Source organism: Maudiozyma barnettii (genome assembly GCF_903064755.1).
Source record: "Maudiozyma barnettii strain CLIB 1767 genome assembly, contig: KABA2_05, whole genome shotgun sequence".
In the NCBI taxonomy this organism is placed as follows: domain Eukaryota; kingdom Fungi; phylum Ascomycota; class Saccharomycetes; order Saccharomycetales; family Saccharomycetaceae; genus Maudiozyma; species Maudiozyma barnettii.
Genome location: NW_024545242.1, coordinates 60,111 through 87,613, shown reverse-complemented (window position 1 = coordinate 87,613; position 27,503 = coordinate 60,111). Strand labels below are relative to the sequence as shown.

The window sequence follows — 27,503 nt, the reverse complement described above, 5'->3', positions numbered from 1 at the left end:
AAAGAATAGATGGGGGAATATGGAGGATCGCCTCGCTACGTGATTTTCCTCACTATAAAAAATAACGACTGCCAATTAGGAACTTCCCAGTTAATATAACTACCAGAAACATTCCAATTTAAAGGGAAGAAAAGAATAACCAGTCGATTTCAAGGAATTTGATCACATCATATACAACTTGACAAGATGAGCAGTATACAACATGGTAAAATTGACGAATTGCTGGAGGCAATTAGACATGAGTTTTCGCAAGTGACACAGGAGGTTGCCACTCACCGTTTGCAAAATCAAAAGACTCATGATTTCGAGATCAATCAACAATTAGTAGAGTTACAACAAATCAGGGCCACAGTTTACGACCTGGAAGTGGCTCATAGGAAATTACAGGATTCGTACAAAGATGAACTCGAACAATTGAGAGTAGTGGCAGAACAGAAGGATCGCGTGATCTCTGATTTAACAATGGAACTACAAATGAGGGAGAAGCAGACTTTGTTAATACCGCCTGTGATTCCCAAAGAAATTGCACCCACTGATACTACAGTGTCTGCACCCACAATTAAAGTGGCTCCAAGTCAAAACTCAATAACTAATGGTACATTACCAGAACCAATCGTGGAAAAACAGCAACCCTTGAATGAAAATAAGGTTGATAGTAATAATGACGAAAATACTAAAAAACAGATTATCCCTTTGGTGGAACGTGCAAGTAATTCTAAACCTTTCCCTCCCTTTTTAACTGATTTGGATCCAACAAAAATACTTCCAGAATTTAAAAAACAAACTGACGATTATTACTTATTACACAACCCAGAATTACCCAAGACTCTCGACATAGAGCTACATAAATCCCTTGATCACTCCTCAGTGGTATGTTGCATAAGATTTAGCAACGATGGTAAGTACCTTGCTACAGGATGTAATCGAACTACACAAGTATATGAAGTGGCCACCGGGAACCTCACAGCGAGATTAACAGACGACTCTACAACGAAGACAGACGATCCACAGGAGGACAATCATGAGACTGATGGTGGTTCAACCGATCTGTATATTCGATCTGTGTGTTTCTCACCAGATGGGAAATTTCTGGCAACAGGGGCAGAAGACAAATTGATTAGAATATGGGATATTGAACGTCAGGAGATCGTCACTGTACTACGGGGCCATGAACAAGATATTTATTCACTAGATTATTTCCCTCATGGTGACAAACTTTTATCAGGATCTGGGGACCGTACTGTTCGTATCTGGGACTTGACAACAGGTGAATGTTCATTGACTTTATCCATTGAAGACGGTGTTACCACAGTGGCCGTCTCGCCAGATGATGGTAAGTATATTGCAGCAGGATCTCTGGACCATTCTGTTAGAGTATGGGATTCACAGACTGGATTCCTACTGGAGAGACTTGACTCTGAAAATGAGCACGGGAACGGTCATAAGGATTCTGTATACAGTATTATGTTCACAAAAAACGGTACTGGTATTGTATCGGGGTCACTTGATAAGACAGTAAAATTATGGGACTTAACTGATTCAAACCAAACTGGGGCCAAGAGGAATGGTACTTGTATGGCTACATATGTTGGCCACAAGGATTTCGTATTATCGGTAGGAACAATGGATAGTGACAAATATATACTGTCTGGTTCAAAGGATCGTGGGGTTATATTTTGGGATATGCAAACAACAGATCCTTTACTAATGTTACAGGGTCATAACAACTCTGTGATTTCAGTATCCATTGCAAATGAATCTGTATTTCCTGACAAATGTAAGATATTTGCCACTGGCTCGGGTGATTGTAAGGCCAGAATATGGAAACTGATTGAAAAGAACTAGAGTTATATAATTTTATTCGCTGATATGATATGATATATATATATATAATAAAACCAGTAAACATATTATTTTTTATGTTTTAACTCCATGTAAACGAATATAGACGTATATGTATAAAGAAGTAGGGACAGTCGTTGGGTAAATCACAGAGTATCCTTAATCCCGTTCTCTAAAGCCGCAGGGTTAGCACCAACCACCTTTGAAGTGATTCTACCGTCCTTGACTAGCATGAAAGTGGGCATGGCACTGATATCACAGCTCCGGGCCACATCCATAGCTTGATCAACATCCACTTTGTAGAAATCCACACTAGGATATTCTTGCATCATTTTAGAGATGTGAGGGGTCATAGCTTTGCAAGGTCCACACCAAGTTGCATAGAAGTCGATTACTTTAACACCGTTCTTGGAATCCAAGATTTGTTCTTGGAACTCTTGCAGTGAACTCAGCTTTGGGATTTGAGAGTAACTTGACCCAAATTTACGTCCTGCAACGTGGGACAAACGATGCGTGACAAATCTAGTTCTAGTAAACATGTTTATTTTTCCTTGTTTCTCTCTGTCTTGTGGTTTTTGTTTCTTGATTAGTAACGAACAGTTGCTTAAATTCTTTTTTTTTGATAAAAATATTGATGTGTTTAGATTTATATAACATTTATGAAGAATGCTGAATATATGAGATAATGCATGAAGACAGAAACTAACGAAAAAATAGTGTTCAATCAGTCGAGCATCCCTTGTTCGTATGACTTAAGTAATTGTTCGTGTTCAGTCACATATGCTGCAAGATCAAGTCCGTATTTAGACCAATCTAGTTCTATTTGGTCGCTTTGTACAGGATGCCTCTTTGCCTGCCCTTCTCTGGTAAAAATCTCTGAAAGTAATATCCTACAATTTGAAAGGCCGTTTAAAAGCTCTTGATAATTCTTTGTCCCGTCTACCTGATCGTAGAGTTGCTGTAACTTTGTTTCAAATTCCTGCTTCTCTATCAATTTACGTTCTAAGTACTTCTTCTGTTGCAATAACGCCCGTAGGTCCTCGTTTTCTTCTACTGCTTTCCCTTGGAACTCTCGTACATATTCATGCTCTTTACTCATCTTTTCCTACGTTTTATAGCAGACTCTTTGTGTGATGATTCCTCTTCTTTTATTAACTAATTTCTTTAATTGTTGTTCTTGTAGTTCTTGTTGTTGTTTTTAAGTGCGGCGTTGTCAACGACAGTTACATAGTTTGCCACGTGACGTACACAGTGATAATAATATGGTTCAAATATCTATTAGAAGTATATATAACCTGTTCTATAGAACTGCGATTAAGCAGGATTTTTGTTTTCAAAGCTTGCATCAAACAAGGAGAGGTTGTAGCATGCGTTATTAATGGATTTTATTGGGTCTTGATCTGTTTGGTAGCTGTTGATGTTGTAATAAGCCTGTGTCTTGAGCTTAGTTATGTACGCGCGAGTTTTCTTGTCATAGATGAACCACCGTTCTTTTTCTTCTTCGTTATATACTTCACCTTTGCTAGATTCACGTTCTTTATTCATAGGCGTTACCCCTAAAGATGTAGTGACATTAGTCTTGGACTCAGTTGGCATACTTGTGAATGATGAAACTTGCAACGGTGGTAGCTTCAACAATTCCTTTGGAATATCAAATGTTTGAGACTTACAGGAAAAATATAGATTAGTACTGCTGTTTCGTGACGCTAATGGAGTAGAAACATCAAAATTCTCTGCAGAATCCTGTTCTCCATCCGATGTGGCCATATATATGCTATAAGATTTCAATGATGATAAAATCTCGTATAGAATAAGTTTCAACCGCAGACTAAAGGATAATTTTTGAAATAGACACAACATGTCATTGATAAGAGTTTTCATTCCATTAGCAGTCAATTTACCCTTTAGACGTTCTACAATATATTTTAAAATGTAGGCCTGGTGTATTGTGAATATCTTCATGACAACATCCATTACTGATTCCTTTTCTCTAAGCGCAACATTATCCAAATTATTGAAAAAAGAGATGATGGACAGTAGTAGTTGTATCGATCCATCAGACATTGTCAAAGTGGTAGAAGTTACTTCCGTAATTTTTTTCGATAACGCAATGATAGACTCAATAACTATCACCAAATAATTTCTAGAAATTTCAACATTTGCCAGGATATGATCAAATAGACTCTTTTCAAATATTTGGATTATATCTGCTGTAATTTTAATATCGCTGACCCTATCAAATATTCTAGAGCACAGCGCGTCGTACTGTGTAAGTTCAATAATATCGAATATAAATTTCCCTAATACGTCGCTGTGATTGTCCTGCATTTTAATTTGGTCTATATTATGAAGTGTATAAGCTTGAAAAATCCATAAATTGGTAAAATCTAAAAGACCGAAAACCTCATAATCCGTTTCTGAAGTCATTGATATGTCATCCTCACTTTCTGTAATATTTAATTCGTTAGAATCGTTCACTGGTGAACTCTCCTTTATGGTTCCTTTGTATTGAAGTAGATCGCCTAAAATACGATGACCATCTTCTGGGTGGTCATTTAACAAATGAATGATCACTTCTGCGGAAACTTCTGCAAATTTAGACGATGGCCCATATTTGGTAAGCATCCTGGTGAATAATTTGTATTGGCTATCATCCTTCAAATCGCAAAGTGTTAAAACGGTTTTGAAATTGGTCCTCACGTACTCAATCATATAGTGTTCATAATAAATTGTATTGATAAAATGGGTGTGTTCTTCAGAAAATAATTCACCTGCTTTTTCTTCCAAGTATACCAAAAACTTCATTATCCAAGCACCACCAAGTGTTGTCTTTATCTGTTCAAGTGACAACAGTTTATTTGATATCAAGCAGATTAGATCTGTGTCTCCGTAATTTTTCCTCTTTAGGAAAATAGACATAAACTTGTTGTAATCATGCAAGGAAGATGACTTCAATAAAGTTAAAACAGATTTGGCTCTCTTAAAATCTTCTAACGAACGTTGTACTTTGTAAGACAGTAAACATTTGATATTACTTTGAAACAATTCTGCAAAATTCAAATTCTTCATGGATGATTTATTCTGGGAAAGTACATCGAACAATTGTTGTACTAGTTCTTTACTCTGCTCTAGTGCTAAACGTTTTGTTTTGTCTTCTTCATACATGGCAGATAGATCATTCCTTAAATCTGTATCAATAGTGAGCGCCATAGGGAAAGTTTTCATAAAGAATTTCCAAAATGGCATGAACGAGACAATTTGGAAATTGACACTGTCTGTTTCCCTTAAAATTTTTGTATATATAAACAAGAATGTTTTCATAAAAAGGGCATGATCGTTAATATATTGAGAAAACAATTTTTGGAAACTAACTAGTATATCAATTAGTAATGCCATGGTTTCTATATCGTTCAATAATTGATGGTAAACAATGAACTCGCACCATTTATAGAAATGATGCGAAACTTTGAGATTCAAACAGAAGAATTTAAAATTATTAAATAAAGTTTCCCTATTGATAGGTCGTAATGCAACACTAGAACAAATATGGTTTAAATACCATTCGGCTAGCATAATTTTACCTCCAAGTGGCAAATTTATCTCGTCAAAGTTGATCATATTAATTGCTTGACCATCATCAAATGAAGTTCCTAATATTTTTTCCTTAATGTCATCAATTTTAATGGCTAATTTATCAAAACTATAGTTCTCAAAATAATAAGGGTCAAATTCCATTACATTTCTTAAAACCATATTGTACTGAGTTTTCATTAGCGGAGATATCTTCAGATTTATTAACAAAACAACATGGAAGAATTTATCATTAGAATCCTGTAAATACATGATACCAGAACTAATTAATTTTCTGACGTATGTGGAAACTTTGATAATGCCATAAGTGATTAAAATATTCAGAAGTAAATATAGTGATTCCAAATGAATCATATTTCCTAGGTTTTGAGAATCTAATTTAGCTATTTGGAAAATCAATGACCATAGAGTATCCTCGATTTCGTACTCAGGGAACCCTTCGAATGAATTTATTTGAAGTAAAAGTAATTTTGCAACTAATTGGTTAGACTCATAATGAGATAAACGTGAGGGGTGAATAGACCAAAGTAATAACTGAATGATCTGTGATTTATTTAGCGGATCGTGCTCAATGTACTGTGTCCAATCAAATTCAGTAGAGTTATCATCCAATAAAGTTGTAAACTTGGTATCAATATGTGAAATCTTAATTACTTTAATATCCGGTTGGACTTGTGAGCATTTGAAATAATACTCCTTATGGTCAGAAGCATTTTCATCGTTTGAATTTATTTTTTCTTCAGTTATTAAAGTTGTATTCTTTAAAGTTTCATTTCTATAACTGATCAACTCAAGAATTTTCCGAATTTCATCGGCGTTTTCAATTAATTGTGTCTTGTTGATAATTTCATAAAGACATGGCTTGTAGAGTTCCCAGCTGGATGGTGGAAATAAAAACACTTCGAGGGATTGTTCTTTAAATAGTTTGATAATCATAGTAGTCAAAATAACTAAAATGGAATCTTTCAATTTGTTATTTTTCTTAATATCATTAATGATGTATCTTTCATCATTAATCATAGATTTTGCATTGGAAACAACGTAATATTTATGTAACAGTAAATCAGTAATTTTTGATAACAAAAAATTTGAGGAGTTACTACATTTCAATTGATTTGGGTGTTCATTAGTCTTGGTTATATTATCCCAGAATGTCATCAATATATGTAATGTTATCGGTAAGAATTCAAAGTTTTCCACTTTAGAAACAAACTCAATGAGCCAACGGTGAAATATATTCCTATCTAATAAAATCACCGAGTAACAATTCCCTAATAGCTTCAAGAAATACGAAATTTCAACTTTCCACATTTTTAATTTGTCTGCATCATTATAGTACTGGCTCATCTCAAAGATTAATTTTTCTAATAAATTAATAAAGCTTTCTGTCCATTCTTTCAATATATGTGTCATGGGAGTTTCGATATTGATATTAATATTTGATGGTGATCTTATTGCAGGAGGCGTATGTGATCTCATAGCTCCACTAGAATGCTTGGACTTTGACTGTTGAATTTCAATTAGAAAACAACATTTTATCAACCACATGGCCCTCTTCAAAGGTATTTGTTTTTTATAACATTGTTCAATGACTCTTTTCCTTTTTAAACCGTGAGGAATATATTTGGATACGTTGTGTAAAGATACGTATGGCTTGCTTAAGTCATATAACCAAGATTCTTTCCTGTTATCAGTTAAGGTGACTCTTGTTGGAAGTGCAAACCCTGGACCAGCCAGGTCATATATCTTGTTTGTCGTGAAAGTTTGTTCGTTTGATGAATCGTTCGGTGTAGGTACGGTGGCCGGAATCCTATTAATCTCACCTTCTCTAATTTGCAATATTTTAGAAAACTGGACTCCCAGTTGATCTGATATTTTTGGTAGGGATTCATGTAAGGATGATCTGGCAGATATACTCTCGAAGTTTACCTTCGATGTTGTGTAGTAACCCTTTGAAACAAAATTCATGAATATTTGATCCTCTTCAGCCCTATGCTTCCAGCGATCAAAATCTGGATACACAGGGTCGAATTGTTCTGATTCGTTAGTTTCAGGTACAAAATGACGTCTTTCCATTCCATAATCGATTTCATCCTCATTAGTATCAGAATCCCTGGCAATATATGGATGAAGGTCTTCTGGAGGGGTCAATATGTACTTGCTGGGTGACATAATCGTAGATCCGTTAATATTCGCCTATAAATTAACTTAATGTGTAATTGCTCAGCTTTATAAGTGTGCGGTGTTTTGTAGTATTATGTTACTACTTGGTAGTCTTTTGTCTTGTTCTTTGTATATAGGTGTCCTCCCATACTAAAAGTTTTTCAACTGATTCATAAATGTAGGCAATAAAAAAATAAAGTATGTATCTAATCACAGCGCAACTATCGATGCTTACAAAAAGACGCAAAACAACATTCACATGAAAGGTATTTATAATGATACATAAGGAAGAATATAGATGTAGTATTTAGCTATATTGCATTGAGCAATTTCTGTTCTCTTGAGGCCCCCGTTCTGTCGTATGTGGGCCAATTACCCCAGTTGGATAATCTTAAAACCAAACAAGTAGCGTTGTCGGCATGCCTATCAGCGACACTAACTATAAACTTGATAACTTCATCTGCCACAAACTGAGGTGTTGCATGCTTTAGACCCCTGAGGTTGACTGTGGAGGTGATCAGATCGACCAACTCTTGGTCGGAAAGCCAGTCAGAGACACCATCAGTGACCATGACTATGAAACATTCGTCACCACCAAATTGTAATTTCGCCTTTTCACTGTGCGGTAATTGAGAAGTATTCCCAATCAGATACGAATAGATGTCTGGTTCTGCAGAGATGCCATCTCTTTTACCTATGACGTCTCCGAAGGATCTTGTATTGGCAAAATTGTTTAAGAATCGTTCTTCACCAAAGGAATCCCTAGAGATCAATTGTGAATTTTGGGTGTGAAGTCTCTGATGTTCCCTGTTTTGATCCGGATGGTGAGGTCTTGACAAGCTATGTGCAACCCCATTGGAGTCACATATCAGGATCTTCGAGTCTCCTACTTGAGTGACGATCAATTTCAATAGTCCCGTTGGAGAGACAAAATACGTCTGATCATTGGATAGAGATGCTGGTATTGTGCTACCAAGAGGGTCGAATCTTGACAGCATAATTGAAGATGCAGTGGACCCCCCAGGAAATTTATCACTCCATGAGCTAAGATCCAAGGAGGCTTGTTCTGGGTTCACCCCACAACATTGCTCCAGGTCGAATTGTAAAAAAGTATTAATGATCTTGAGCCGTTGTTGTTCATTCAGCAACGAGTTCTTATCGATCAGATTCCCCGAGTGGTCAAACAACATCCGAGTACCCTGGTTACTCTGATCAAACAGCACTTGTTCCTGTTTTGTATTACAATGGCGAATAAACCGATCGTAGTACTTTTCCCTGTCCGCATACAGCGACTGCCAGTACGAACCACCAAACAGATCTCTATACCTCCGTAACAGTCGAAACAGAATATGTGAGTCAAGAGAACCCCTCGGTTCCTCTTGACCCAGCCAATTATGTAAGTTATGAGCCAGTTTCGAAGACACATTGCTTGCAGCAACACCATGACCATCGAACACCGACATATTCAGCAAGGGTTCCCTAGAAAACACCGAGTTTCTCACCAACGACATCGAATAAGTGTCCTGGTTGATCCTCCGAGATACCCGGCTCGAGCTATGACCTATCAGCCCAGCAAACTTCGATAACGGGACCCTAAGAAGCGACTTTCCCAAACCTGCTCCGGCAACACCGCCGCCAGCGGGCCTCACGTGTATAAACGCCTGTGCATTATTCATTCCTTCTCGAAATACTATCCACCTGTATGCATTTAGAGATATATCTTCTTTTTCATCTACCGAACCTCCCCTTCAATCCAGCAATATCCAGGGACTGCAAGTGGCTGCTTATATAACTTCCAAATTCCTTTATTTCAGTGAAACTCATCGATTTGACTTTTCTATATGCGGCGAGCAGGATAAGAAATGTACACTCCGAGAACGCACAGAACCAGCTGCAGAGGGCAGCATCCCGGATATTAATGTCCGGTTGCAAATTTACACAAAGCCCTATATTAGGGTTTGGTTAGGGCTATATAGTAGGGTATTTGTGTTACCCTCCTCTTGTGTACCATCACTTCTCACGAGGAGGGCTTTTTTTTCTCACCTCCCAAGACGGCGGCGACTCCACGAATTTTTCAGTTTCGACTGAAAGTTTCAGTCTGAACAACGAAGGGACTGGAAGGAACTGAGAGCTATTGAATTCTGAGGAACGTTGGTTCCCTCATACATACCCCCATAAAAGGTTGCTATACGAATGGTAATAGACTCGATTTAACCACTCTCACAGGAGTAAACCAAACTTGCTAAACGTTAGGACGTATACTTTTTTATTTTGAAGAATGTCGTTTTTTGGATTCGATCCGACTGCTCCACAGCAGCAGTCTCATCCGCAACAACATCAACATCAACAACAGCAACGCTCTCAGCATCAACAGCAACGCTCTCAGCAACCATTGGATTTTGAAGACACTTACAAAGGGTACGGCGACTACCAAGCTGAGGATGAAGATTTCTTGAATGACGAGACCTTCGGGAACAACGTCGAACTAGGTAACAACTTCGATTTCGGCCACTCCCAACAGCAACAACAACAACCGCAAGTGGGTCAACCACCTGCTGCTCCTGTCCCCCACAGATCCTACGTGGCCGCTGCAGCATCTGGAACCTCGCAACAGGCTCATATGGATGCCGCTGTTGATTTGAGACCAATGGAATCCCTATGGAACCCTAACAGCGGTGCCGCTGCAAACACTGCCGGCCCAACTGGAGATCAAGCCGAACAACCTCGTGTCTTGTCTATGGAGGAAATCGAACGAAACCAACGCCAAATGCAGATGCATCCACCTCCACCTCCTCCCCAGGGGTACCCTGCCATGCAAGGCTACCCAATGCCTCCAGGTAACTTCATGCCTCCACCAGGTCAGAACTATCCAATGATGGCACCTCCTCCTCAACAGCAACAACAGCACCAGCAATTCCAACAGATGCGTCCAGTGTTCAACCAGCCTAACTATATGGGCTACCCTGGAAATGCTCCACCTCCTCATCATCAACCACAACAACCTCACCAACCCCAGAAACAACAAATGGTCGCTCCTCAGATGCAATTTCCTCCTCAGCAACAGCAACAGCAACAACCAGTTCAACAAGCTCCTGAGCAACAAGCTCCACATGAGCAACAGCTTGCTTCTCAAGTTGCTATGCCACAGATGGATCGCTCCTCCTCCAGTTTGTCTCAATCCTCAAATGAAAGGGATAACTTCAAGGGTCATCCGAGACAGCCTCATCAAAGACAACCTCGAAACAGAGAACCATTGACTCCTGAGGAACAGAAGAGATTGGAGGTCCGTCATGCTAAAGTCGAAAAGATCTTGAAACATTCAGGTCTAATGACTCCCCGTGACAAGGACTTCATCACTCGTTACCAACTATCTCAAATTGTCACTGAGGACCCTTACAATGAGGATTTCTATTTCCAAGTTTACAAGATCATTCAACGTGGTGGTGTCGTAGGTGAATCCAATAAGGGCCTAATTGCAAGAGCCTATTTGGAACATTCAGGTCACAGATTAGGTGGTCGTTACAAGCGTGCTGATATCGCTTTACAAAGAATGCAAAGTCAAGTTGAAAAGGCCGTCACTGTTGCAAAGGAGAGACCACTACGTAAACAAGAAAAGGAACAAAGTAGAGAAAATAGTAACACTGAAGGTTCTAACTCTGCAGGTGTTTCAAGTGCTGGTCAATCCAATGATAACCGTGATGGTGTCCTTGGTAAAATCTCTTCTTCACTGAACAGTAAAGCTCCGCGTAGACAACTACAAATTCCAACTTCAAACAAGACCCTTTTGAATTCGTTATTAGTTAATGATGAACACGCTACTGCAGCAAAGCCAACAAACCCAGATGCACTAATGGAAGTCACTGAATCCCTAGGTAACGTCGAATTGAGTCAAACTGCAAGAGTCAGAAGAAGATCATCTTACGCTTTCACATCTGTCGATCAAAGCTCAGTATTATCCCGTTCAGGTGGTAGAAAATTTGTTTTATCTCTTATTGAAACCGTATACGAAGAAGTTCTTGAGTTGGAGGCAAATTTGAGAAGTGGTAAACCAATAGACAATAAGAAATTATGGGAAGCTCTACATATCAACGATGAATTATACGAGGTTTGTCCATTCATTTCCATGCTATCCTTTGATAAAGGTGTTAAGATCATGCCAAGAATCTTCAACTTCTTGGAAAAAGATCAAAAATTAAAATTGCTACAAACATTCTTCTCCGAGTTATCTCATTTGAATATTATTATTATTAGTTCTTACAAGACCAACCCAGAACCAACCGAGTCTCAATTAAAGCAGATCGACATATTTCAAACTGTGTTCTTGAAGATCATTGTTTCCTTCTTATCCAGCAGTTCTAACTTCATTGAAATCATGGGTCTATTGTTGCATTTAATCAAAAACAACAATGTCTCCTTCATCTCTACTTCAAAGATTGGTCTAAATTTGATTACTGTTTTGATCTCTAGAGCTGCATTAATTAGACAAGACACTAACAGAAGCAACATGCTTTCTTCACCAGAGATTTCCACTTGGAATGAAATCTACGACAAGTTATTCACTGCTCTTGAAAGCAAACTAGCTGCAGTCTTCCCTCCAAAGGAATATATACAAAAAGTTACAAGTGTTCACCTGAAGGGTCATGTGGCTCCAGGTGCTACTCCTCAACATTACGATCAGGCCTACATATGGCAATTCCTTGCCTCTTTGGCCCTAAGTGGTAAGTTGAACCACCAACGTATCATCATCGATGAGGTCAGAGATCAAATCTTTGGTACGATCAACGAGGCTGAACAACTAAAGGAAACCGCTAAGACACCTACCGAATCTGTCGACGATCTGGTATACAGACGTGAAAAACTGTATCAAGATCTAAACTTATTCTTAAATGTCATGGGCTTAGTATCTAGGGACGGTGAAATCAGCGAACTCAAGTGAATCCATCTGTGTATATTATAGATTTTTATCTTACATAGGATGTAATATTATATCATGTATAGTTTAACTAAAAAACAAAAAATTATGAAAAGCTTCGTTTGACGTTACGAAAGGGCATCGCATAATGGAAATATACGTATATTTGATTCTAAAGGGTAGCAATAGGATATATTACAAGATATCATACAGGAAACAAGAACTAAGTGTATAAAGATGAAAAAAGTTAGCAATAAAGTACAGTTGGTACTATGTTATGTCTTAAAAACATTAGTTGTGGATGATTTCTCAGTTTTTGTTACAAAGGAGAACAGTATGTCCAATATGGTCACAGCAACCATAACAAGAGAAGGTGAGAAATACATGGTTATCGTAACAGAAATTGCACCTGCTCAGAGATATATGGTGAACATATTTCTTGAAGGCCACAGTAACGGTACAGAGTCCTTCCTTGTCGATTATGGCTCTGATTTACAAATCGGCGATGAAATAAAGTTTCCTTTCGATTTTCAAGAGTATTGTAAACAATATGATACATCTAAAGCATGTGCCACGATATACCAAAGATTGGATAACAATAAATTTATGGTAGAGCCTCCTAAGGAAGAAAACCCATCTGAGATACAGAATGAATTGGAGGTACAGCCACCAGTCTTGAACCCCATTCGTGTTAAGAACAAGCCAAATGATATGCCCAAATTTGATGACGAGTACGAAGTTGGTGGTATTGGTAGACAAGGGCCTATAGATAGGTACCCAGGTCTAAATTTACCTGAAAAAAATCCGGCTAGATATGGAAATCCCGACTTATACCCTATGGGACAAAAGGACCCATTCAACTTCAATGATATTAACGCTCGTGGTGGGATGACGTTCGATCCATTCGGAACTAATAACCAAAGCAATATGCAGGATGATAAAAATGAACAAGCTCAAAGAGGACCTGGTTGGATCCCTGGATCAAGATACGATGATCCATTTGGTAAGAGAAACGATGATATGAATCCTAGTTCAGGTCCAGGATTTGGATCTGGCTCTGGATCTGGCTCTGGGCCAGGGTTCGGCGGTGGGATGTTCATGTAGTTCTTTATTTAGTTAATATAATCATTCCTATTTTTTTCTATATACGTATCTTATATAATAATTTACATTTATCATCGTTGGGCTCATATTTTATCCTAGGCCTTTGAGTACAAAACTGTAGTCATATCCTCATCTCTGTAGAGTGATACCTTTAGCCCTGCTTGTTTATCCTCTACAGTTGCGAACCCTTCGTCATCAACTTGCAATGTAGCTAGTTGTGTTATATCCTGCTTTCTGGATTTCCCGATCCCACTACAAAGTAGAATGTTGTTGTTCTCGTCGAATACCAAAGTTCCAACAGGCTTGATATCCTTACCTGTAGCACTATCACTCATGGCCGGATGGTAATATATGCGTCGGCTGTTGTTCTGGTCCTTTCTTTCAGTTGTGCTATTGTCAGTTAGATGTTTAAGTTATTATGTAACTTGCTCCCTTTTTATTCCAAGAAGCGTGATTATTTCTTCATATATTCGTGTCATTAGTACCGTTAACAATATAAAGTTATTGGAAACCATTATCCAGAAAATGCAAACATCCATAATATCAATCGCTCTAAATGGTGAATCTGGATGACTTGTTGGGACTTATATACGTATCGGTATGGTCGGTGTCGATGTACTCACCGTTATTAGTCAACTACAGACAACGATCAACAAAGGCCATATCTGTGGATTTCGCCATTTTAAATACAGCAGGGTATACATATCTAATGATATCGATGGCACTGCAACTATATTTCTGGATTTCTGTTACAAACGACGTTGAAAGACCCAAAGTCACGCAGTTTGATATGTGGTATTGTGCACATGGGTTTCTACTGAATCTTGTACTACTGTCCCAAATTGTGTTTGGACGCAAGTTATGGAATTTTCATAGGGATAACAAACTAAGAAGGATGAAACAAGGGTATTACAGAATCTTATGGGTGTCCATTGTGATATTTATGATACTAAGTGGTCAGTTTATACTTGAAAATAGGACACAAGGTTGGGACAACTCCCGAACACTAAATTATTGCAACAATTTGTTCTTGCTGAAAATCAGTATGTCCTTAATTAAATACATCCCACAGGTAAAACATAATTATGATAGAAGATCTGTGAAAGGGTTTGCAATACAGGGTGTTATCCTGGATGTTACTGGTGGGGTAGCTTCGCTATTACAGTTACTTGTGCAGCTGTCCCGGGATCAAGGATTTACATTAGCAACACTTTTGACGAATTTCGGAAAGATAGGTATTGCATTGGTGACACTTATCTTCAATTTTATATTTATTTCACAATGGCTACTTTATAAATGAATGATAGGCGACGTATTTGTATGACCTTTTGCAAAGAAATGGTCTGATAATGTACGCAAGAGGTTGGGGAACTTAGAAAGATATTTATACCCGAATCTTGAAAAACAGTTTTATCAGATAACATTTCGTAGGGCCAACCATTTGGGGAAATTATGCTATTACCGTGGTTCTAATCAGACTGGAACTTAGTATCCGCCACTATTCCTTTCAATTTGGCCCATCGCTACTTTGATATATTTGTGGCTGCTACAATTAACGTTTGTTTGAAAATATTAATGGAAGAGAACCAGGTTGCAACACCACCTTTGCCATCTATCAATGTTGAAGATGAAGTGTCAATACAACGTCGATCTATAGGAAGTGGCATTGATCTGTAGTTATAATAGTACATCTGGTAATGTGCACCCCATTGCTGATGGTATTGAAATTCACCTGGTTCTAAATATTCCAATGGTTGTTAATCCTACACTCAACATCCTGTGCGTATAATGATTTGTTGCTACAACGGCAGATGAGGCGCCAGGATAAATAGTCGTTTGTCGATTGATTCTTTCCCTGAATCACAGGGGGATAGTACGATACATATATCTATATACTACATAATTTAAGTCAAGCATTTTTACTCATAACTCGTTTAAACTAATAATACACCCCTCCTATCACTATTATAACTCATTATTGTTTTTTTGTTTGCTGGATTAACAGTGTTGTCCAATGTTGCCATAACCAACAGAAACATATATTTTGGAAGATTCCCTTGAAATTATAACCAGGATGAAAACAGCTCAAAAGGAACCAAAGAGACCCAAACCTTTACTTCTAAACTCACAGTACATCACAGTTTTTCTAAGTAATACAATAACTTCAATCAAATTGATGAGTTCTTGTAGTAAATTGACTCTAGAACAGATGATCGTTACCCTGAGTATTAGATAGATGTTAGGGTTCTTTTACATGAATACGCGCCGTCAAATTTGATGTCGGAACCCTTTAACAGACTGCCATTTTTGATAGAAGATGGATGACATCCCATATAGACACGTTTAAAACGGTTTATACATAAGGGAATCATCTAAAATTGAGATTCTAAAGTAGTTTATTGCATAGCTGACATATAAATATTGCAATATTTAACCTCATAGGTTTTGTGTTTTTTCTTTACTGTCTGATAAGTTAGCATATCTGAGAGATAGACTTCCATTTAATGGAGATACACAGGAACACCACTCCGAACTAATTACATAGGATCCTAAAGTCGACATACAGGCGTAGTTACTAACCTTTATACATTCCTTACATTAGCAATTAGCATGCCCGAACCTGATTATTTCAACTACAAATCCGACAGTTCACCGTCATCTCATCAGAATAAACTGAATAAGCATTTTAAACTCGATACGAACGTGTCGCTGGCGCCACAGAAGGACTCACCAATACCCTTAAGTCCGGGATCTAAAGCTCTGAATGTTCCAAACTCAGCTAGTCTTACTAATGCACTTAGTATCAACCAATTTATTGCACCTGCGCTGAATAATGTCAGCCTTATGAGACAACAGGGCAAGAGGAAATCGTCAAAGAGTGGACTTTCATACCAAAGTTCGTCGAATAACTCATCAGCTCATTCTAGTAGGCGACCTTCTGCTGGGAATGCAACAAATTTTCTTAATAAACTAACCTCCCCAGCAAAAGTAAATATGAAAGTTGAGACTAGCGACCAAATACAACCACAAAAGCGTACTCTAGCTCATGGTTCAAACTCCGAGTCTAATGCAAGCACACCAACATTGGTATTACCACCTGATTTGGCAAGTTTGAACACTAAAAAATCTTCTACGATGTTACATTCCCCTCAAGTACCTAATACGGTACATAGATCACCCTCCATGCATGATACCAATGGTACTATCCATATAATGACAGGTACCCCTCCTCAAGAGACACTTTCCTCTACATCATCTACAAGATCTGTTACTTTGGCACAAACAAGTACAGGGAACTTGAGGGCATTTAAGAAACAGTATGTATTGAATGAAAAACTATACCTGGAGAAAATGAATAATGCATTGCACAGTGACGACTATTATACACGAAAGATTGGGCTTTCATCACTAAATGACGATTATGATGACTTTGATATAGATATAGATGATCCATTTAGTGAACATGGAAGTTCTTCTGGTAAGGTAGGTTCTGACGAAATAGATTTTGGAACGACGTTTTCTACTTCTAATTCTCTTTCAAACAAGGGAAACATTGTTTCAATCACTCCCAGGTACTTGTTTCACCAGTTACAATGGGTGAAAAAGAGTAACCCTGAAGAGACACAACTGATATCATTACTGGGTAAAATACAAAAAACAGAATATAAATACTTGATAAAACAACAAAAATTATTGGATAGGAGACCCGAGGAGCCAAGTGCAGGAAGTACTTCCCTTGAAGACACTTCTGTGGATGCAATACACAACACTGAACATAACTATATGGAAGAACTGTCAAATTTTCCTATTATTTCTGAACGTATGAATTGGCAAACAATGTTATCGAATGTTCTAAAAGGGGATATTGTTATGAGTGAAAAAAGTAAAATAGCCGAACAAATCAAAAACCCTGCACTGAAGAACCAAGTGAGTGATGATATATGGTATGAATTGAAAGGATGGATGAATGGTAAGAGTAAAGATGAAATAGTGAAATCGGTTAAATTACTAAGAGACTCTGCAGATGAAGTATTTGAAGAGGTTTTAACATTCAGGATAGATGAAAAAATGGAGCATGATACAAAACAAATCCAAGATTCACTAGAACAAATTACCAATAAATATTACAGAACTATCGATTATTGGCCCAGTTTAAAACAGATGAAGAAGGATAAACCAATAACAAGAAACGAAAATTTTATTAACAGGATTGCAGTTTTCAATAGTTGGCTAAATATAAAGCAAAATAGTGACATAAAGATACAACAACTCAAAGATTGGGTAGGTAACGAAGATCTAGACGTCATAAAACAGGCAACTACTCCGATGAGCACATCTACTCCTTCTTTGTATGCTCATTCGACAAGGTCGTTTGCTGAACAAGTTATGAAAGAAAAAGACATTGAGAATATCTTTGAAAAGAGGATATTTTCTCCGCTGGCACCTTGGTTAGCCAAAAGTAAATCCGTATTAATTCAGTACGAAGATACATTAGACATAGTAAATATACAATTTGATGGCAGGGTGCTAAGTAAGTTACTATTATTCCCCATGAAACTTGTAAAGGAAATAATAAACACCAGATTATCCTATGCAAAGAAGCTCAAGAATCCAACAATGATGATGATAGATCAAATGATTGAGGATTTCTCTTCTTATATTAGGCTTTCTGTACAGATTAAGTGTGCATTAGTAGAATACTGCGATGGTATGCCAATTAATATCGATATTGACCCAGATTTCGATAAAACAGTCCTAGATGCTATAAGTTATCTGTTTACCTTACTACATTCCAAGGTATTAGATGAAAGGAAAGCGTCGTTAAGGACATTTAGAGAACCAGAAATTCTCTTAAAATATTGGGACGAATTAAAGAATGTTGGACAATATATCGATAAAGCAGGTAAACTGATTGCCAACGAATTTAATAAGTTAACTCTGAGGATATTGCATAAACTACATGCTTATCTATTACAACAGCAAGACCACCCTCCAAAATTCCACAATTCTGCAGAGGCAGAGAAATGGCTAGTTGAAGTATTTGAGAATCTAGGTTCTATGAAGAGGAAGTTAAACAGATTTACTAATGTGTTAACTAGAGCCTTCCAAAATTCAGTTAATTATGAAATTGATAATTATAAAGATTTATTAAGTAATCTGAAAGAATCAGGTCATTTTCTGATTTACACCGGCGGAAGTTTAGAAGTGAACGGTGTTTACCTTATTGGTAGTCCAGAATTATTAGGTTGTCAGGATGAACAAATTTTGAGGATTTTAAATAATTCAGATATTGGTAGTGACTTAATACCAAAATTAGAAAAGGATACTAGTCTAGCATCATATAATAATGTTGAAGATTATTTTGAAACGTATGCACTTTCCCCATCTCGTAGTCACAAACAACAGTACAGCTACCAACAATATAATGGTTATGAAGATATCATAGGAAGTATGAGTGGATCAAGAGGAGGCGTTACAAACAAGAATACGAATGAAAATGACTCTGATTGGGATCATGCAAACGTATCTGGTGTTCATTCAAGTACAGCCATTACTCACGACTATAACGATGTCGAAAAAGAGATGCTAGAATTAGAATTGAAATTACATTCCCTAGGATATATTCTGGTATTATGTCCTGCTCATCCAATACTATGGGAAGGTGATATGTACAATCTGTCGAGCGAGAATCCTTTACAATATGAAATGTTTAAACTAAAATTTAAAACGAATAAATTAACATTGCTCAATCAAGGGTCCAGTTATGCATTAGAGTATCAAACAGATAAATTTCAACAAATTGCGCAAGATACAATTTCATTTATAGAGAGAAGATGCTCTTTTAGCTCGATAGAGAGTAATTTACAAAGGATCAACAAAGCCTACTTTAGATTTACCTATAATGTACTGAATAATTATACCAAATTTTACAATACTTTTAAAAAGATTTGTACAAATCTGGAGTCACTCAACAATATATTTTTATTTACCAGAGATTTTGGGACATATTTTTTAAAGGTTAATATTGCTAATTTTGAAAAGAAATCTGTGATTATTTTACTAATGGTCAGACTAAGTATCCGGTGGTTAACTTTTATTACGGATGAATGTGATCCAACTGATCAGAAAACTTTCAGATGGTGTGTACCAGCAATGGAATTTGCCATGCATATGACTAGTGGTCATAACATTATGGCTCTAGATGAGAATCAATTCATAACTCTGAAACAAAAAATTGCAGCTTGTATGTCATTACTGATTTCACATTTCGATGTAATGGGCGCTCGTGCTGTTGAGGATGAAAAGATGAATCCACAACAAAGAATCAATATAAGCATACATGAGGACTTTGATGGCGATGCCACGCTGGCCTTGAACTCAGAGCTCCGTTTAGAGGCCATCAAAAGATTAGAAAGCTCAACAACGTCAAACTCAAGACTTATTGGGAAAGTACTGGATGATGCTGACAAAGGAAACAAATATTTATTATCACTTGCATCCTCTTTGTCGAATGTTTCAATCAGATGGCAAAAAAGAGATTTTGTTGGAGGTGGTACTTTTGGTAAAGTATATTCTGCAATCAATCTTGATAACGGTGATATCTTAGCCGTCAAAGAAATTAAAATCCAAGACGGTAAAGCAATGAAAAAAGTATTCCCTTCTATAAAGGAAGAGATGGAGGTTTTAGAAATGCTGAACCATCCAAATATTGTCCAGTATTATGGCGTTGAAGTCCACAGAGAGAAGGTAAACATTTTCATGGAATATTGTGAAGGTGGTTCCTTAGCCAGCTTGCTAGAGCATGGGAGAATTGAAGATGAGATGGTGACCCAAGTGTACACTCTTGAATTACTTGAAGGTCTGGCATATCTACACCAATCTGGGGTTGTGCACCGTGACATCAAACCCGAAAATATTTTATTAGATTTCAATGGTGTTATTAAGTATGTTGATTTCGGTGCTGCAAAGAAAATTGCAAGAAATGGTACCATGATGGGTCGTTTTAGTATCAGTAATAGTAGCGATAGTAGTAACAGTACGACTAGTGGTAACGGTAAGAAAAGTCAGGAGAATACCCGCGAGGAGATCCCTACAGGGTTACAGGAAATGATGGGTACACCAATGTATATGGCACCTGAATCGATCACAGGATCATCTAACAAAGGTAAATTTGGTGCGGATGATGTCTGGTCACTTGGTTGTGTGGTTCTCGAGATGATTACGGGCCGTAGACCTTGGTCTAATCTGGACAACGAATGGGCCATCATGTATCACGTTGCAGCTGGACATATCCCACAACAACCTGCTCCAGATGAGGTATCCGCATCTGGTAGACTTTTCTTAAGCAAATGCCTAGTACAGAACCCAACGAAGAGAGCTACAGCGGTTGAATTATTGGTTGACCCCTGGATAGTCGAAATTAGAGAATTAGCATTTGGCCCAGGAGAAGATACTCAGACGACACTCTCTATTCCTCCTGAGAAGGAACCGAACACAAAACTTGCCACAGAGACAGAATAATATTCAATACATATGTAGTCATTGCAAACTTTGGCATTTTTATATATATATTCACATATGTAATAAAAAACATTCAAGAATTTAATTAACTTCCATTCAATGAAGACAGAGATGATCGTATTTTGTAGGTTTATAAATAAAAAACACGTTCCTTTTCGATGGTTGATGGGGAGTTCAAGATCGTTTCCCCCAGAAGAACATAAATTATCCTCACTCTCTACCAAAAATGTCACATAGAAAAATATTACTACTAAATGTGACATTTAAATGCTTTACTCACCCTCTTGTTGACCTTGAACATAGATTGGTGATCTCATATGTATGGTCTGCCGCAGTGAAAATTTCACTCGCCTCGCGACGTTCATATCGCCTGAAAATTCTATCGAAAAATTTTCTTGCGATGAGATGAGCTTTGATAACTATACAAAGGAATTCAGAATCTCCGATACTTAAGAAGATTATAAGGTCAAACTACCTTTTAACAATTAACAAATAACTGACCAATCGAGCATACGCAGAATGTCTACACTATTACCACCACCTACAAAGAAACAGAAGAAGGAGGCTCAACAACCTCGTGATATTGGTTTAGTACCAGAAGGTTTACCAAATATATCTATTAAATTCCAAGCCTTGGACACAGGTGAGGCTGTTGGCCATTCTTTAAGAGTACCAGCTGGAATAACAGAAAAGCAATTAGAGGAGTTGTTAAACCAGTTAAATGGTAATACCGACGATCCTGTACCATACACATTTAGTTGTGATGTTCCGGGGAAGAAAGCATCTGACCCTCAGCAAACCGTTGATATAGTGGATAATCTTTACTTATCTCTGTTGAAACCAGGACACAAGACTTCAGAAGATACTGTGACTTTAGTTTTTACACCAAAGGCAGTTTTCAAAGTTAGACCTGTCACTAGAAGTTCTTCGGCCATTGCAGGTCATGGTTCTACCATTCTATGTTCAGCATTTGCTCCTCATACAAGTTCGAGAGTTGTCACTGGTGCTGGAGATAACACTGCCAGAATCTGGGATTGTGAAACTCAAACACCAATGGCAGTTCTAAGTGGCCATACCAATTGGGTGCTATGTGTTTCATGGTGTCCCGACGGTGACCTGATCGCTACAGGATCAATGGATAACACCATTAGACTTTGGGAATCTCAACATGGGAAAGCGGAAGGTGATGCATTGAGAGGCCATCAGAAATGGATTACGTCGTTAGCTTGGGAACCTGTACATCTTGTAAAACCAGGCGAAAGACCTCGGTTAGCGTCTGCATCAAAGGATGGTACCATCAAGATCTGGGATACTACAAGAAGAGTATGTTTGTACACCCTAAGTGGCCATTCGAACTCTGTTTCCTGTGTAAAATGGGGTGGTCAGGGTCTATTATACACTGGTTCTCACGACAAGACAGTTAGAGTATGGGATATGAAGCAAGGTGGTAAATGTATTAATATATTGAAGAATCACGCACATTGGGTGAATCACCTGTCTCTATCAAGTGATTATGCTCTAAGGATTGGTGCATTTGATCACACTGGTATGAAACCAGCTACTCCACAAGAGGCTCAAGCAAAGGCTCTGGCTAACTATGAGAAAGTTGTTAAGAAGAACGGTACCCTTGAAGAATTGATGGTTACTGCCAGTGATGATTTCACGATGTTCCTATGGAACCCAACAAAGACCACAAAACCATTAGCCAGAATGACTGGTCATCAGAAACTAGTGAATCACGTTGCGTTCAGTCCCGATGGCAGAAATATTGTATCTGCATCTTTTGATAATTCTATTAAATTGTGGGATGGCCGTGACGGGAAATTTTTGGCCACCTTTAGAGGTCATGTTGCTAGTGTCTACCAGGTTGCATGGTCCTCAGATTGCCGTCTACTAGTGTCATGTTCCAAGGATACCACACTAAAGGTTTGGGACGTTAGAACCCGTAAACTTTCCGTTGATCTTCCAGGTCATAAGGACGAAGTTTACACAGTAGATTGGAGTGTAGATGGGAAACGTGTTTGTAGTGGTGGTAAAGACAAGATGGTTAGACTTTGGACTCACTGAACGAGGTTTATCTCAAGAAATTGTCCTTCTATATATGTATATATAGTCCTTCTTTTGGTACCCGGAAGCTATGTATAGCCCTAAATATCTTTCTAGAAACAAAACACAAGATACTAATTACATATGGAAAGCTTTCTTCCATTCATTTAAATGGAGTTCAGGGACTGAATTATATACACTGTCAATTCATATATAGTGAAACAATATATTCAAAAAAAGGATCGAATCTTTCAATGATGTTACAGAAATTTCTTAAGTCAGACCACAATTCTTCCTTGGTAAATCTAAATCGTAATATGGATTTCATCTCGGGACTATAAAATGTATGTACTAACAATTTGTGACTCATTCGCGAAGTTCCCGGGATTTACTGTCGTGTGTCACAAATATAATTTAATATAATGGAAAGAGCTCGTCCTAGCAGAAGAACGCTAAACAAAGATGAAAACATTGCGATTAACATGTGATGAAATTAGTGATGTTTTTATAAGTAGTTTAAATAGAAAGTATCCTTCAATAATATTATTAAAAAGATAAAAATGAGATGATTATTGGTTAAAAAAAACAGAGCTTAATTCAAGTTGTACTTGAAAACAATATGTAATAAATATGTAAAAATGTACCATTGACAATAAACAACCATAATTTATCAACTATTTCTTTCGTATTCTGGGAGACGATTTAGTACTTAGGAATATGTGTATATAAAATCATTCAAACATATTCTTAAGTGATACAAATTGAATTGTGGACGTCGTTTTGAATGGGCATTTGCACACTTCGGACCTGTCACTAGATCAGCTGTTATACAAATATTACAGACACAAAGTCTTTTTTCTCCATAATCTTCCATTTCACATTTTAATATACGGCAGGGTATGATATTCACTTACAAATTCAGATTGGTACATTAACATTGAATGGGAAAGATAAAGAAAAGCATATATTTTAAAAAAAATATGTGACTAACTGAAAATTAAGTTACGATGAGATGAACAGGATGAAATACCCTATGTACTTCATATGAAAGTCTTGAGAGTTGAAACGTAAGATTTTTCGCTTTTTTACACATGACTATTCAGAATATACAAAGTTTCATATTTATTATTGGCATTGTATTCATTTACATATATCCTATTAACAATAATCAAACATTTGCATTCTTGGGAGAACGTTCATATACCAGATAACGGGTATGGAACTGACTCTACTTTTAAATCTGAATTATATTTCAATACTTACAGTTGCATTGATGGATATCGTAATGATGAACAGGTTGCAGCCGAAAATTTATTCAATGGCAGGTGATACGGCGTTGCTTCCAGGGGCTCCAAATATATTTTTACCATTTAGTTAGTTGAAATACGAGGGCTGCCCTCGTATTTCAACTAACTAGGTAGAAAATGCTACTTGCGGAGTTTTTCATCTTTTAAATAAAAATTGAATAGCACATGTAGGGAGAATTGTTTCTCCAGGTATTATTCTGTATATGTTTTCACTCTGTTACTTTATGAAACAAAGGAAGTTACATTATGAGTGTAATATACAGTATCAACATTGAATCACAGCTATTTATAAATTTATAAGACCACAATTTTGTAAAGTTATAATAACAAATGAGACATTATCATACCCATTTATAAGGGTCATCTATCCTCAAATAGATATTTCATATACCAATTTATACAGTTTTATTCACAATATAAGGAAAAAACAAAAACATTAAGTAATTGTTATCGTATACTATGGCCCTCACTGGTACTTTAAATAGAGTGTTCCCTCACAAATTAGAGATGTCCAACCTGTGTCAATAAAAATATTTCACATTCTGTAGAGACCAACAAGAGACTTACACTACCTGGAATTGCTCCTGTTTCTATTGAGTATTTATGATTATTTTGGAATATACTATCGTATTTAATGGATAGATATTTACCTGTTTATCATTATAATTTTCCTTTCCTGTATAATGTCTTTTATGGATGATTTATTAGCGTAGACCAAATCAGGAAAAATTAAATTTCAAACGTCGGTCAGTGAAAATATTCACCTGATTATTCAGGTTACCGTCGGTATAACGACACTAAACATGTCATATCTGTTTAGGTTTTGCTATAACTGATATTTTTCTTTGTAATTATCGACAATTCATATAATCATAATGCAACCATGTAATCCTGAGTCCATGTATTTTTCGGCTGCAATGACATAATAATGTTAGCAAAACGGATTATCGTACGTTCCTACGATGCAGAACTTCATAGAGATGATAATTACAAATAATGGGCAAAACACATAAGATACTCTCCACAAATGACAATTTTAATAAATCTGTTACCTGTTTTTACAGTTTCTTAAGATCTGACCTCTTGTATAAAAAAAGTAATCAATTAAATTAGAATCGCCACCTTCTGAAGATTGTTAATCACGTTAGAACTATTGTCGTTGTGCAGCAATAAATTTTTCCACCTAAGTCCTAAAACGGAGGTCTATATAAATACGATTCCTAGCTTATGAATCTCTAGTTATTCTCGGCGCACCGCTTTTACATGTAATTACTGTAAAATTATTCGTCAGGAATAGTTACTTGAATATATAAACAGTGGTCTCTCTGTTTTCTATCAAAATTCAGTACTCGTATTGAAATTTCAGGTTTTATTCTTCGATTTTCTTATTTCTATGTATATATAAAATAAAATATGTATAGTTCTTTTTATTTTTTTTATTCCAAGTCTCCTTACAGTTATGATCTATCCTGGTTAGAATCATAATTGTAAGGAGACTACGTTACAGTTTACTGATTTATTTTCTTTATTTAATCATTCTATACTTTGATATTTATACGTTAAAAACAATAAAAGCTTCCGAAAAAGTCTGGTAGAACAATCAGCTGGGTGGGTTATTTTCATTGTTTGGATGCCGAAAGCCTGATGATGATCTAATAATGTGGGTCCCCTATAACAAGTCTGATATGTGGCTTCCAAATATTCGAAACAGCGTCTCTACTGTCGAGATAAAGCTGCACCTGAAGAGGAGACACATTTGGTCCATGATTTGTGAACATCTTGATGCTATACATAGGTATAAACTACATATATAGGCTAGTTTATTTTCTCTCCCAGTGGAGGAAGAAAATTCTAAGATATAACATAGGGATGTTATTTTACTCTTCGTGATATGATATTATAATGCAAGTATCGCGAGGCTCAAGGTATCAAACTCAACTTTCTTTACTTAAGTTATATGTGACATCTTAGATTATCAAATAAGGCTCTTCATGGGGAGCTATTGTTTTCCGAATATCACTTCCAATGGAGGTTCTGAAGTGATATAAGGATTTAAAACGGAATTATCTTTGAAACCAGGTGTGTCACACTCCTAAAAACAGCATTTTGGGTATTACATTTGTAATGGCAAAACAGTGTAATTATCAGGTAAACTTGTCTCGTTATTGGATGAATAAATAGGGTTCATGAAGTGATATGTAGAAACTTTTCAGTAGCATTCTGTATTTGCATACGTATTTCCACCGTAGAATAAATGAAAGATATAGTTGCCATCTGTTGTATATTTAGGAGTGGGCATTATTTCCGACATCTGAAATATTTCTAACATCTGAAACTTTTATATACAGGTAGAAACAATACCTTTTTCTTGCCTTTAGACTTCCAGAATATAACAACAGAAAGAGGGATTACTTCTAATAGTTAGTTTATTACGAAATATCCAAAAGGGAATAGATATGTACCTATATAAATAAACAAGTTTAGGAGGAGCTTAAGATTGCAGGGTCTTTTGCGTTAGTTTCCCATGCACATATCGTAAACCATTTTAATACTCTCTGATAAGTTATATTAAACTAGCACTAGACGTTATGAGTGTTTTGGAGAGTAAAATCTGAAATATGTTAACAAAATATAATGTCAAGGGCGCTATTTACTTAGACTCCTTATATTTAAAAGTAACGTATGAATAAGTGTATATATTGGGCAATGTAGGTGTTCCTTATAAAAGTGTATCGTTAATAGTAGACATATCTTGTATATTAATCGTAACACCTCTTCTTCTAATAGGTATCCTAATATATAAACTTGCAGAAGAGTTTTCAAAATGAAAGCTTACATATTTTACAAAAACCTTTGGGTAAAATTTAAGCCTATGCTAATAAGTAGCTTTTAATAAAATTCACCCAACATACCATTTATTTGATTAAGAGTAACCCTTAGAGTAGGAACCACTTTGTTGAATGTTCCTCTATTTCATTTTTGGATATGCCATCAAGTGTAATACTTCCTTATATTTT

The 27,503-nt window shown here is 36.7% G+C and overlaps 11 protein-coding genes across 11 annotated transcripts; 6 read left to right on the top strand and 5 right to left on the bottom strand.

Annotated features, from left to right (window-relative positions):
• Positions 1-186: 186 nt before the first annotated feature.
• Positions 187-1,845, top strand: TUP1 (chromatin-silencing transcriptional regulator TUP1; the record flags this gene model as incomplete). The annotated part of the gene is made up of 1 exon (XM_041550691.1): positions 187-1,845. The coding sequence occupies one exon, from the start codon at positions 187-189 to the stop codon at positions 1,843-1,845; it is 1,659 nt and encodes a 552-aa protein (XP_041406625.1).
• Positions 1,846-1,988: 143 nt separating this feature from the next.
• On the bottom strand, positions 1,989-2,381 carry TRX3 (Trx3p; the record flags this gene model as incomplete). Its single annotated transcript, XM_041550690.1, has 1 exon — positions 1,989-2,381. The coding sequence occupies one exon, from the start codon at positions 2,379-2,381 to the stop codon at positions 1,989-1,991; it is 393 nt and encodes a 130-aa protein (XP_041406624.1).
• Positions 2,382-2,566: 185 nt separating this feature from the next.
• Positions 2,567-2,941, bottom strand: AHC2 (Ahc2p; the record flags this gene model as incomplete). The annotated part of the gene is made up of 1 exon (XM_041550689.1): positions 2,567-2,941. The coding sequence occupies one exon, from the start codon at positions 2,939-2,941 to the stop codon at positions 2,567-2,569; it is 375 nt and encodes a 124-aa protein (XP_041406623.1).
• A 215-nt stretch (positions 2,942-3,156) lies between these two features.
• On the bottom strand, positions 3,157-7,605 carry SRB8 (Srb8p; the record flags this gene model as incomplete). Its single annotated transcript, XM_041550688.1, has 1 exon — positions 3,157-7,605. One exon carries the CDS (start codon positions 7,603-7,605, stop codon positions 3,157-3,159), a length of 4,449 nt encoding a protein of 1,482 aa, XP_041406622.1.
• Positions 7,606-7,907: 302 nt separating this feature from the next.
• PTC6 (type 2C protein phosphatase PTC6) lies at positions 7,908-9,272 on the bottom strand (the record flags this gene model as incomplete). Its single annotated transcript, XM_041550687.1, has 1 exon — positions 7,908-9,272. One exon carries the CDS (start codon positions 9,270-9,272, stop codon positions 7,908-7,910), a length of 1,365 nt encoding a protein of 454 aa, XP_041406621.1.
• A 602-nt stretch (positions 9,273-9,874) lies between these two features.
• On the top strand, positions 9,875-12,532 carry PAT1 (Pat1p; the record flags this gene model as incomplete). The annotated part of the gene is made up of 1 exon (XM_041550686.1): positions 9,875-12,532. One exon carries the CDS (start codon positions 9,875-9,877, stop codon positions 12,530-12,532), a length of 2,658 nt encoding a protein of 885 aa, XP_041406620.1.
• Positions 12,533-12,745: 213 nt separating this feature from the next.
• Positions 12,746-13,612, top strand: FUB1 (Fub1p; the record flags this gene model as incomplete). Its single annotated transcript, XM_041550685.1, has 1 exon — positions 12,746-13,612. One exon carries the CDS (start codon positions 12,746-12,748, stop codon positions 13,610-13,612), a length of 867 nt encoding a protein of 288 aa, XP_041406619.1.
• A 95-nt stretch (positions 13,613-13,707) lies between these two features.
• Positions 13,708-13,947, bottom strand: EGO2 (Ego2p; the record flags this gene model as incomplete). Its single annotated transcript, XM_041550684.1, has 1 exon — positions 13,708-13,947. The coding sequence occupies one exon, from the start codon at positions 13,945-13,947 to the stop codon at positions 13,708-13,710; it is 240 nt and encodes a 79-aa protein (XP_041406618.1).
• Positions 13,948-14,168: 221 nt separating this feature from the next.
• ERS1 (cystinosin-like protein ERS1) lies at positions 14,169-14,912 on the top strand (the record flags this gene model as incomplete). Its single annotated transcript, XM_041550683.1, has 1 exon — positions 14,169-14,912. The coding sequence occupies one exon, from the start codon at positions 14,169-14,171 to the stop codon at positions 14,910-14,912; it is 744 nt and encodes a 247-aa protein (XP_041406617.1).
• A 1,310-nt stretch (positions 14,913-16,222) lies between these two features.
• Positions 16,223-21,133, top strand: SSK22 (mitogen-activated protein kinase kinase kinase SSK22; the record flags this gene model as incomplete). The annotated part of the gene is made up of 1 exon (XM_041550682.1): positions 16,223-21,133. One exon carries the CDS (start codon positions 16,223-16,225, stop codon positions 21,131-21,133), a length of 4,911 nt encoding a protein of 1,636 aa, XP_041406616.1.
• Positions 21,134-21,652: 519 nt separating this feature from the next.
• Positions 21,653-23,200, top strand: RSA4 (Rsa4p; the record flags this gene model as incomplete). The annotated part of the gene is made up of 1 exon (XM_041550681.1): positions 21,653-23,200. The coding sequence occupies one exon, from the start codon at positions 21,653-21,655 to the stop codon at positions 23,198-23,200; it is 1,548 nt and encodes a 515-aa protein (XP_041406615.1).
• Positions 23,201-27,503: the final 4,303 nt, after the last annotated feature.